The 13098-nt window shown below is 34.6% G+C and overlaps 1 protein-coding gene across 1 annotated transcript in view; it reads left to right on the top strand.

Annotated features, from left to right (window-relative positions):
- Positions 1-708: 708 nt before the first annotated feature.
- Positions 709-13098, top strand: part of LOC148945533 (ATP-dependent translocase ABCB1-like) — a 49451-nt gene continuing 37061 nt past the window's right edge. Inside the window, exons 1-2 of the mRNA XM_089099074.1 lie at positions 709-768; positions 6182-6361. Coding sequence (XP_088955200.1) covers positions 709-768; positions 6182-6361 — 240 coding nt within the window. The remainder of the gene's footprint in view (positions 769-6181; positions 6362-13098) is intronic.

Here is a 13098-nt window from a genome sequence, read left to right as displayed (position 1 = left end):
AGATAAATATCTTTTTTATATAAAATAGTCTTTCCTTTAATTTCTCTAATCTGTTTCAGAATCTTTATTTTTTCTTATTTATTGAGAGCATCAACTTCAAAAAATATGCGCACTTTTTTCACTTCTGTAAACTCCAAATCTGGGGGCTCATTTACAAAAAGTCCTTATTCACAAAAAGTTTTGAAAATCGCTTTAGCTTCCTCTTTATTATCGCAAGGTACATTCCAAACCACTATATTTTTCTCATTCATTCTGTACTCGCAATGCATTAACCGATTTTTCAACTGATTGTTTTCTTCACGGAGAAACACTGACTCAGCTGTAACAACACTAATCTGTGATTTTACATTTATTATTTGATTCTCAGTAGCCGCCACAAGGGTCTGGATTGTCGAAAATTTCTGCGATTGGCCAGATAGCGCTTCCTCAAGCGATTTGACCCGGGTTTTCAGAGATTTGAACTGGTCCGTGATACCGTCAAGCTTTTTTCAATTGTCTTTCACTATAGTTAGAATTTCAGAAAAGCTCCGAGCCAGCGTCGAAATTGACAAAGTTTCTCCCTCCTTAGGTGAAGATGACGAATAATCATTTTGATCCTCTTCGAATGAGGCTTCTTTACGGTTTCTTTTATTTCGCCCCATGAATAAGCAGCAATTAAAAAAATGGACAAATAGTCTTACCTCAGCCGGCAACGATTGTTTATCCACGATGTTGCTAGCGTGCAGTGCTTTTAGCCGTTTGGCACGGCAAACACCTTTTCTAACGTCGGTAATCAAAGGTTCTGTTTATAATGACTCAAATCCAATCCTCTTTTACTCCATGCAATTCTTCAGTTCAAAGCAATAATCACACACCAAAAAATTTTCTTTCATCAATTCAAAACATTAATCTCACAAGCTATTTCACTCTTCAGCCAAAACTACCGCAGGCACGGAGCGCCTAAGGTGTTACTCGTTCGGGGAATGAATCATGATCAGTAGAACTGGCATTTTATAGTGAGTGCAAACATATAGAACACATTAAATATAAAAACTATTCATAACAAGTTAAGAGAAACAGTGTGTTAGTTGATACCCCCCCCCCCTAATCTCCCTTCATTCTGATAATTGCTTTTCGATTAAGCCGGTAGTGTGTGTTGAAGGCTCTACTTTCCTTGCACAGCTAGTGTAGGTGTAGCTTAAAACATTTTATTCACTTGAAGGGAATGTCCCCGATATGAAACTTTATTTGCAACAAAATACCCTTCAGACCGTTAAAATGAAAGCTACAATTTTCTATTTTTCTAAAACACCCACCCCCTCCTTCCTGGACACAAATTTTAAGGGTTTCCTCTACGAAGTTTTAACTAAATTAAACTAAGGTCAAATACAGGTTAGGCGAATATTGGCTTAAACTGAAAAAAAAGGGTTTGAAGCATGGCCGTATCCAGGGGGGGGGGTTACCCGGTTTGACCCCCCCCCCGAAATTTTTTGACCGACTCGAAAATAAGTCGAAAATTAGTAAAAACCTAGGTAAAAATCAGTAAAATTAGTCGAAAACTGAGTCAAAAATTAGTAAACCCCCCTCCCCAAAAAAAGTCAAAAATTAGTAAAACCCCCCCTGAACAAAAATCCTGGGTACGGCCCTGGTTTGAAGCGTGAAGGCATCTTGCCTCAAATTTAAGAGAGTCCTACTTCAGAAAATTTTTAGTAAGAAACTGTAAATAAAGAGCACTCCTATATTATGTATAAGATAACTTTTTTCGGAAAGTATGTTTTAATTTGAAACTAAATATGAAAAAATAGAACTTTCTTGAAGTATTTTTTATGAAAAAATCAAACTTAAGCAACCTCCATATTAAAGATAATCCTGGATAAGATATTAAAATCCAAAGGAAATCAGCTTAAAAATTTAACTTTTTCATAGAAAAAAATTCGATATTAGAGTTCCGATTTACATTAATTGTTATTTATATGAAAAGACAACCTGCCTCATCAACCCCCTGCTCCTTACGCTAAAATCTTGCTTTTTGTTTCAGAGCCTCAATCATGCAAGAGCTTATTGATGCGCTCTTGTTTTCAGTAATAAAATTTTCAGTTCAAACGTTATAAAAGGCCATCATAAGAATGGCTTGCAATAACCTATTACAACTATATTACGATAATTTTGAAATCAAATACAATAAGTTAACTTGTTTTTTAGTATTTTGCCTGCACAAGTCAAACTTTAAGCAATCTTCATATTAAGGATAATACTCTATAAGGTGCTAAAGAGAAACGTTATAACTTACATGAATTATTCTCTATATGATGGAGACCTGCTTCCTTATCCCATTCTTCTTACACTAAAATTCTTCTATTTGCCTCAAAGTCTCATGAACTGAAGAGCTTATTGATACTTTTGCTTTTAGTAATAAAATTTCCAGTTCAAACGTTTACAAAGGCGATCATATATAATGACCCCTTGCAATTTAAAGTAAAGAGAGGGGTGAGCTGTGGACCTCTCTTATATTAAATAATTCATGTTCGTTTTAAATCTCAATACAAGTCTTTAGTTTGTTTTAACTTTTTTTTAGTTTGGAAAGGATAAGGCACAATGTTCTAAGATACAAGAATAAGATATCAAACAGGGTTCGTCAAAGACAACTACCGGTGCTTGTGGATTCTGTTGACGCGGTACTTTGAATTATCATCAAACTTCTTCAAGAAAGAAAGGTTAAATTTCTAAAATAAAGTATTGATATAAAAATGACAGGTCTAAAAAGATTCACTTGCCAAATTAAATACTTGATTTTTAACAAAATTTTCATACTGTTGAAAAAAATGGCATCTCAGAATTTTGATTGGATGTGTTTGGGGAAATGGTGGACGTGGGAGGGGGTTAGTTGCACTCAAATCACTTTCGACTATTAAAAAGGGCACTAACCCTTCCAATTCCCAATTGAATGATCCCTTTTTGAATTTCCTACGACAACACTGCCTATAAGAACCCTATAAGCCCCCAGGGCATAATATACAACCTTTACCCTGAGGGGTGTGGGGGTTCGTCATCCTCAAAGACATAATTTCCAGAACCTTCAACTACGTCGAAAAAAATGGCTATTTCAAAAGTTTGATTGCTGTCTTTGGGGAAATGGTGGGCGTGGGAGGGGGGTTAGTTACCCTCCAATCATTGTTGACTTTTAAAAGGGGTACTAGCCCTTTCAATTTCTAATCAAATGAGCTCTTTTTGATGTTTCTACGACAACACTTTCTATAAAAACCTTACATGCTCCCAGGGCATAACTTGAATCCCTTGCCCTAAGGGCTCTGACGGGGTTATGATCTTCAAAGACCTAATTTCCATAACTTTCAACTACGTTAAACAAAATGGATATTTCAAAATTTTGATTGCTTGTATTTGGGGAATTGGTGGGCGTGAGAGAGGGGTTAGTTTCCCTCCAATCACTTTCAACTATTAAAGAGAGCACTAGCCATTTCAATTTTCAATCGAATGAGCCCTTTTTGAAGTTTTTACGACAACACTTTCTATATAAACCGTATATGCCCCCAGGGCATAATGTGCAATTGCGCTGCATATTATTTCTGATCGTTTTTTAAATAATGGTTGGAAATTTGGTGCCCCCTTCATAGAAATATCCCTTCCCCCAGGGAAATATCTTCCATTGAAAGATCCTCCCACGTAACTCCCTCCTCCAACCCCTCAACACCCACCAGAAAAAAATCCCTCCTGAAAACGTCTATATAGTTCCCAATAACCAATACTATATGTAAAACAATGGGCAAAGTTCATAACTTGCAGCCCTTTCCCCGGCAACTGTGGGGGATTAAGTCATCCTCAAAGACATTTTTATTAAATTTTCGACCATGCTGAACAAAATGGCTATATCACAATTTTGGTTGGGTGAATTCGGGAAAAAATGAGCGTGGGAGGGAGCCAAGTTGCCCTCAAATTTTTTCACTTAAAAAGAGCTCTAGAAATTTTACTTTCCGTTCAAATGAGCCCTCTCCCGATTTTCTAGGACTACTGAATCGATATGATCACACCAGGGGAAAAAACAACAAAAACAAACAAACAAATAAACACGCATCCGTGATCTTTCTTCTGGAAAAAAAAATACAAAATTCCACATTTTTGCAGATAGGAGCTTGAAACATCTACAGTAGGGTTTTCTGTTACGCATAATCTGATGGTTTGATTATCATTAAGATTCTATCACTCTCAGAGGGTATTTCCCCTTTTTTCAAAAATAAGTCAAATTTTTTTTTCATTCTTTTTATGTATCTACTGGTATCAAAATTATGTTTTTTAGAGTTTCAGTTACTATCGAACCGGGTCGCTCCTTACTTACAGTTCCTTACCACGAACAAGTCGATTAAAATCTTATGCTCGTACAACATGGCTTTGATATTACTTGAGCAACAATGATCTTTTGAAAAGACGTACGCCTTGTTTTTTGTGTGTGAGGGGGGAGGGGTTAAATAAAAAAAAACCATAGAATTCCTCAAAGACATCATAGTTGTAATTTACAAAGATCTAATTCAGAAGATTGAATTTAAAGAAAAAAATAGTAATTTCATGAATCCTCTCCGCAGCAAAATGAGAGGTTTCGGCACCTAATACATTCGCCCCAACACTGACCCTGTCCTTGCAATCCCTCTGCCAATCGAGGGTTCAAGCTCTCTTCTAAGCTCTTTATATTGGTTAACTTGACTGAAAGACTAAAATTAAATTGAATCAACCACCATGGGAAATTTTGCCGGTGCTATTGAATCCTCTTTCCGGAACACTTCGTACCAATTTAAAATAGCCTATTAAGGTTTTCTGATAATTCAGAGACGTTTCGGCTAGCAGTTGAAAGTATGGAGCAACATTAAGGCTTAAAGGAAGAGATATTATTACATAAATGAGGGGGGCCGCCCCCTCCTCAACACCTCGCTCTTTACGCTAAAGTTTTTTTCATATCTATAAAAAAACTTCTTATCGTTCTAATTAAACAAACCTTGTTTATCAGGAGTCGTTCTTAAAGAAAAGAGACTAAATTCAAACTTTAGTGCAAAGAGCGAGGTTTTGAGGAGGGGGCAACCCCCACATATACGTAATAATTTCTGTTTGTTATGCGTTTTAATGTTGCTCCTAACTCTCAATTGAAACAAAACTTGATTTTTTATTTAATTTCTGGTCGTTTTTTAAATAACGCCAGGAAATTTGGCTCCGCCTCCTCGGAAATCCTTCCTCCTAACGGATATATTCTCTAGAATATATCTGTTTCGATCCTGGTAAAAATTCACACGGGACAATTACCCTTAACATTTCCACACGTGAAATTGAGTTGGCAAGGAGAAAGCAAGACATAAGAATAATTTCGAATAGGAATTCTGGCAAATTCCTCCAGAGTAAAATTTCCACTGACGAATTCGCCCCCTGAAAGCTTCCCTTCCCATGGAAAATCCCTTCTTCAGAAAATTTGTCCTCCCACACCCGAAAAATGTATGTATACTTCCCAATAACAAATACAATACGTAAATAATGGGCAAACTTATAATTTAAAGACTTTTCCCACGAGAATGTGGGGGATTATGTTATCTCCGAAAGGCATAGTTTTCGGCCTTTCAACCATAATGAACAAAATGGCTATCTGAAAATTTTCGTCGGAAGATTTTAAGAAATAAATGTGCTAGTTGCTCTCTAAACTTTTTGGTCACTTAAAAAGGGCGCTAGTAATTTAATTACCCTTCGAATAAGCCCTCTCTCGATATTCTAGGACCACTGGGTTGATAGGATCACACCTGGAAAAAACAAAAACAAAATAAACACGTATCCGTGATATTTCTTCTGACTAAAAATACAAAATTCCGCATTTTTGCAGATAGGAGCTTGAAATCTCTACAGTAGAGTTCTCTGATACTCTGAATCTGATGGTGTGATTTTCATTAAGATTCTAAGACTTTTAGGTTTCCACCTTTTTTGGAAAATCAGGCATCTAATCTCAGGCTCGTAGCCTTAATTGGTAAAACTAAACTTATCGAAACTTATATATTTGGAATCAGCATTATAAGCCAATCCTTTTTATACATATATTGGTATCAAGTTCCGTTTTGTAGAGTTTGTTTTTTAAAGTTTTATTATAAACAATAAGCCAAAGCTGGCAGGTTTGTGCTTTCGGTTGAATACATAAATGATTTTGCAACATTTCTTATAGAGAAGATCTAGCCAATTAAAACCAAATTTGGAAGAAGAAGAGGAAAAAGAGATATCTATTTTTCGATTATTACAAGCTAACAGTCCGGAATGGCTGTATATCGTTGTTGGTGTTATATCTGCTTGTATTGTTGGAGGCTCAAATATAGCATTTGCCATTCTATTTGGAGAAGTGTTGGGAGTAAGTTCTTTCTGTAGTTACATAGATAGATAGACAAATACTGTATTTTGTAACTAAATCAAAGACACGAATTTCATAAAAAAAAAAACAAGAAAGAAAGACTAATATAGAATAGAAATTAAGACAGTCAAAATTCTAAGAGTGTAGCTAAAAAAAGAAGAATTTCGTTTTGTTACTCATACTTAGAGTTCGTAAAGCAATAGAGCTATAAAGCTTGTCGAGCTTGTTACTTTAACTGAATAACGAATGGAAATCCCAGTAAACTCCTCCACTGATCCTTCAGCATTTAGAGATCACTCAATATGCTTCTGGTTTGAACCCTTTGATCCATAAAAATGTGAGACATTGCAAGAAAAATGCATTTTTAGTAAGTTTGTGGCTAATAAAGCTTAAATATGTCTTTTTTCCGCAATTACCAATCCTTTATCCTAGCAAATCATATTAATTTACTTAAAATACCTTTAATTTTAAGTGAGTCATTTATTTTATAATTTTATTGTTTGTGGGAATCAAGATTTACATTCAAAGAAGCACTCTATCAGCTTTTAAAATTTCGATTTTACGCGCAAAATGCATATCGCTTTTACTAGGGTAGTGAGAAAGAAATGAAGGAAAAGCTGCATCTCCCAAGAAAAACAAAGAGCCATGGAGTTCTGTTTCAGTTAGATGTTTTTTTTTTTTAATTCCTGCCCATTCTTAAAAAAATGTATGTTTTGACAATTGCAGCACTAGTGTTGAATTCAACCTCTTAGAAACCAAACTTTCTTAGAAAACCAACCTCTTAGAAACCAAAACCCTATTAAAGAAGAAAAATTTCACTCTGTAAACACGTACCTGTAAAGCGACTAAATGCAAACACGTCCAATCAGCCCCGAAGGAGAGTTGTTGTGAGAACAGAATAATTGAGGAACGACTCTCTCTCTTCGTCAATACCTTGAGGGGCTTGGAAGGGTCTGAGTTCCAAGGAAAGGAACTGTGTCACGAAGACGTAAGTGAATCCATTTGCAAATTAATGCATGTGCCACATTATCGTCACACTTGTCGATAAAAACCAAATTACGCACGACTACAACGTCAATTACGTTCGCCGTTCGAAATTTATCGAGTTGAACATTGTTCAAATTTCGAGAATAAATTTCTTGATTGACCAACCAGAGTCAAGGTTTAAGGCATTCTTTTTAAAATTAGAAAAGATGGAAACTTAGAATAGCAATTTTTCTATCTGGGAGAGGAATCTAATAAAAGTTCAGAAGACTTAGTATTAGTAGAGAACAGTTGGACACAAATTACTGTTGGTGTAAACTCGTTAAACTAATTTCTGGCAATTTCAATTTTTTCTTTTTAAATACAAGTGTGACGCTAAAATTGCCTTGTCATTCATGAAATTTTGCTTTCCTTATCGATACATGTGACTACGAGGTGACTCGGCCATTACACTAATAAAAACCGGTTGATATAAAACCTTTGATAGAATTTGAGAGTAGAAGGGGGGGTGCCAGTCCCGTACCCACACCATATATGGGCATAGAGTTCCTAGGGAGAACACGTGGTTAATGGGGTCAATGACCTCTTTCTCCAGGTGTGTTTTTGGCATGCTCGATGCAAATGTTATGAGTAACCAGAAATAGGAAACCCGTCATTAATCAAATTGTTTCCGGGCAAAGTTTAATAATGTCTGACAGGTACTGTCAATCATTAATCAAATTGTTTCCAGGTGAAGTTTAATAATGTCTGACAGATGATGTAATTGATATGTCACGAAATGGGAATTAATTTGTTTTTTCTAAGGTGAATTATGGATTCAAGAAAGGGGAATTCATTTATTGTTTCTAAGGGAAATTATTGATTCACAAAAGGGGAATTAATTTGTTGTTTCTAAGGGGAAGGTGGGGACGAGATATATTGATTGCGTAATTGAAGGGAGAGAATTCCTGAGAAATTGATTACATAATCAGTAGAACCCTATCAGAAGGTCATGACGGGAATTCATTTATGGGCATAGAATGACGTAATCGACTAGGAAAATGGATTTCTGAGAAATTGATTACATAATCAGTAGAACCCTATCAGAAGGTCATGACGGGAGTCCATACATGGGCTTAGAATGACGTAATCGACTAGGAAAATTGATTTCTGAGAAATTGATTACATAATCAGTAGAACCCTATCTGAAGTTCAAGACGGGAGTCCATAAACGGGCTTAGAATTACGTAATCGACTAGGAAAAAGGTTTTCTGATAAATTTATTACATAATCTGTAGAACCCTATCAGAAGGTCTTGACGGGAGTCCATACATGGGCATAGAATGACGTAATCGAGTAGTAAAATGGATTTCTGAGAAATGGATTACATAATCAGTAGAACCCTAGCAGAAGTTCATGACGGGAGTCCATAAATGTGCATAGAAAGACGTAATCGACTAGTAAAATGGATTTCTGAGAAATTGATTACATAATCGGTAGAACCCTATCAGAAGGTCATGATGGGAATACATTTATGGGCATAGAATGACGTAATCGACTAGGAAAATGGATTTCTGAGAAATTTATTACATAATCGGTAGAACCCTATCAGAAGGTCATGACAGGGGTCCATATATGGGCATAGAATGACGTAATCGACTAGGAAAATGGATTTCTGAGAAATTTATTACATAATCAGTATAACCCTATCAGAAGGTCATGACTCTAGTCAATAAATTGGCATATAAATACGTAATATACTATGAAAATGGATTGGTGAGAAATTGATTACATAATCAGTAGAACCGTATTAGAAGGTCATGATGGGAATCCATATGTGGGACATAGAATGACGTAATCGACTAAGACAAGCAAGTTACTTTCTTAATGTCCCTCCTAAACCCATTTTCCAACTTGAATTACTTATCTTTTTCACCCACAACTATACTTTACAGCTTTTTTGATACCTCAACACCAAGAAATACTTTTCAAAGACAAGTACTGTGTAAGTTAATTTCTTAATGTCCATCCTAAACTCATGTTCCAACTTGAAGTACTTATCTTTTTCACCACAACCAGATCATACAGCTTTTTGGATACCTCAACACCAAGAAATACCTTTCAAAATGTACCTCCTAAACCAAGTTTCTAACTTGAATTACTTATCTTTTTTACCCGCAACTATACTTTACACCTTTTTGGATACCTCAACACCAAGAAATAATTTTCCAAGACCATTTCAGAGCAAGTTAATTTCTTAATGTCCATCCTAAACCCATTTTGCAACGTGAATCACTTTTCTTTTTTCAAACCCAACTATACCTTAAATCATTTTTGTTGGCTCAACACCAAGAAATACTTTTCCAAGACCATTTCAGAGCAAGTTACTTTATTAATGTTACTCCTAAACCAAGTTACCAACTTGAATTAATTTTCTTTTTCTCCCAAAACTATACTTTACAGCTTTTTGGTTACCTCAACACCAAGAAATACTTTTCAAAGACCATTTCAGAGCAAGTTACTTTCTTAATCTCACTCCTAAACCCATTTTGCAACTTGACTCACTTATCTTTTTCACTCACAACTATACTTTACAGCTTTTTGGATAGCTCAAAACCAAGAAATACTTTTCAAAGACCATTCCAGAGCACGTTACTTTTTTTCGGTAAATCCTACACCCATTTTCCAACTTGTAGCTATTTACATTGACACCCATCCCTAGTCTCTTCATTTTGTTTATCGACCCATCACAAATAACCTATATACTTGTACCAAAGAAATGCTCGCTACTTTACTAAAGTCTCATACCGGAAAATTTTCCAATACTGAGCTCTATCCTTTCTTATCCACAACTGTAAATTACAGCTTTTTAGACATCTCAATACCAAGACATTATTTTCAAAGACAATTTCAGAGAAAGTTACATTCTTAATCCGCCTCCTAAGCCCATTTTCCAACTTGAAGTACATATCTTTTTCATCCACAACTATACTTTACAGCTTTTTGAGTGTCCCAACACCAAGAAATACCTTTCAAAAGGCATTTCAGAGCAAGTTACTTTCTGAATGTCCCTCCTAAACCCATTTTCCAACTTGAAGTACTTATCTTTTTCACCCACAACTATACTTTACAGCTTTTTGGATACCTCAACACCAAGAAATACTTTTCAAAGACCATTTCAGATCAAGTTACTTTCTTAATTTTCCTCATAAACCCATTTTACAAATTTAATTACTTATCTTTTTCACCCAAAACTATACTTTACAGCTTTTTGGTTACCACAACACCAAGAAATACTTTTCAAAGACCATTTCAGAGCAAGTTCCTTTGTAAATGTCCCTACTAAACCCATTTTCCAACTTGAAGTACTTATCTTTTCACTCTCGATTATACTTTACAGCTTTTAGGATACCTCAACACCAAGAAATACCTTTCAAAAGGCATTTCAGAGCAAGTTGCTTTCTTAATGTCCCTCGTAAACCCATTTTGCAACTTGAAGTACTTATCTTTTTCACTCACAACTATACTTTACAGCTTTTTGGATACCTCAACACCAAGAAATTATTTTCAAAGACCATTTCAGAGCAAGTTACTTTCTTAATGTCCCTCCTAAACCCATTTTGCAACTTGAAGTACATATCTTTTTCACTCACAACTATACTTTACAGCTTTATACTTTCAAGCTTTTTGGGTAACTTAACACCAAGAAATACTTTTCAAAGACAGTTTAAAGAAACTTTAATTTCTTAAAATTAAGTCTAAGTCAAGCTCCCAACATGAAGTTCTGCTCATGTTTATTCAACTCTAAACATGAAAGCATTTTTGTAAACTACAATAAATGAACTAATTTACAAATACAAATAAATTGATCGGACCTTGATATTTTTCCCACCTAATAAAATTTTCCAACTTGAAGTACTTATATTTTTTACTCACAACTATACTTTACATCTTTTTGGTTGCCACAAAACCAAGAAATACTTTTGAAAGACCATTTCAGAAAAAGTTAGTTTCGTAATGTCCCTCCTAAACCCATTTTGCAGCTTGAAGTACTTATCTTTTTCACTCACAACTATACATTACAGCTTTTTGTTTGACCCAGCACCAAGAAATACTTTTCAAAGACCATTTCGTAGCACGTTAATTTCTGAATGTTCATCCTAAGCACATTTTACAACTTTAATGACTTGTATTTTCATCCACAACTATAATTCACAGCTTTTTGGATCCATCAACACCAAGCAATACTTTTACAGTGTCATTTCAGAGCGCTTTACTTTCTTAAGGTTCCTCCTAAACCCATTTTGCAACTTGAAGTACTTATCTTTTTCACCCACAACTATACTTTACAGCTTTTTGAGTGTCCCAACACCAAGAAATACCTTTCAAAGACCATTTCAGAGCAAGGTAATTTGTTAATGTCCCTCCTAAACCCATTTTCCAACTTGAATTAATTATCATTTTCTCCCACTACGATTCTTGACAGGTTTTATGTTTACTCAACTCCTAGAAATACTTTTCATAGACCATTTTAGAGCAATTTATTTTCTTAATGTCCCTCCTAAACAACTTTTCCACATTGAAGTACTTATATTTTTCACACACAACTATCCAGCTTGTTGGATACCTCAACACCAAGAAATACTTTTCAAAGACCTTTGCAGAGCAAGTCCCTTTCTTTCTCTCCAATACACACCCATTTTTCAGCATGTAGTACCGATTTAGTTCACGCACAAATATTCAGAGACGATTTTTGGATTCAACCTCACTAATATAAAATTTCGGAATCCCTAATCAGAGCAAGTTACATACTTAAAGTCCATCATAAACCCATTGTCCTACTTGAATATAATTTCATTTACACCCACAACAATACAATTAAGCTTTTATTTTGACTAAACGAAAATGAATTATATTAAAAGACAATTTAATAGAACATTTCTGTATAATTGTAACTAATAAACCTATATTGAAAGTTGAACGTGTTATATATATAACACTCAACTATACTTTACAGCTTTTGGGTTGCCTCAAACCCAAGAAATTCATTTCAAAGAACATTTCAGAGAAACTTACTGTCTTAATGTCTCACCTAAACAAATGTTTCATAGTGAAGTAATTATCTTTTTAACCCACTTTCGAAATTAAAAATAAATCAGTTTTTAATCAATTCTTTTTTTCCAAAAAATATTAAAATTTTCAACGTCGGTTCAGATTTTTCTCAAGGGAATGAAAAAATTTAAAATAATGTTCCAAATTTTCTCACGCAAGTGAAGAAAAGTTTTTGATCTCCTCTGAATTTTACCAAAGAACACGCTCCAATTCTAATTTCTCCAGAGAAAACAAAAATCTTCCAATTCAGTTCTTTATTTCACAAAGACATAAAGAAATTTAAAGTTCAATTCTAATTTTTCGGTGGAAGATAGAAAAAGTAATACCAAACTTGTGAATATTTTCCCGGAAGATAAAAAGTTCTAGTTCAATTTACAATTTCCTCAACGAAGTGAAGAAAAGGTCAAGTTCTCTTCTGAATTTTACTACAGAACACAATACAATTCTAATTTCACCAGAGAAAATAAAAATCTTCCACTTAAGTTCTTTATTTCACGAAGACATAAATAAATTTAAAGTTCAATTCTAAATTTTTCGGCGGAAGATAGAAAAGGTAATACCATACTTGTGAATATTTTCATGGAAGATAAAAAAGTTCAAGTTCTCTTCTGAATTTTACCAAAGAACACAATTCAATTCTAATTTCACCAAAGAAAATAAAA

This window comes from Artemia sp. Qi Xiang Cuo, chromosome 13, assembly GCF_049724085.1.
Source record: "Artemia sp. Qi Xiang Cuo chromosome 13, ASM4972408v1, whole genome shotgun sequence".
NCBI classification, from domain to species: domain Eukaryota; kingdom Metazoa; phylum Arthropoda; class Branchiopoda; order Anostraca; family Artemiidae; genus Artemia; species Artemia sp. Qi Xiang Cuo.
This window is presented reverse-complemented; position numbering and strand designations above follow the sequence as displayed.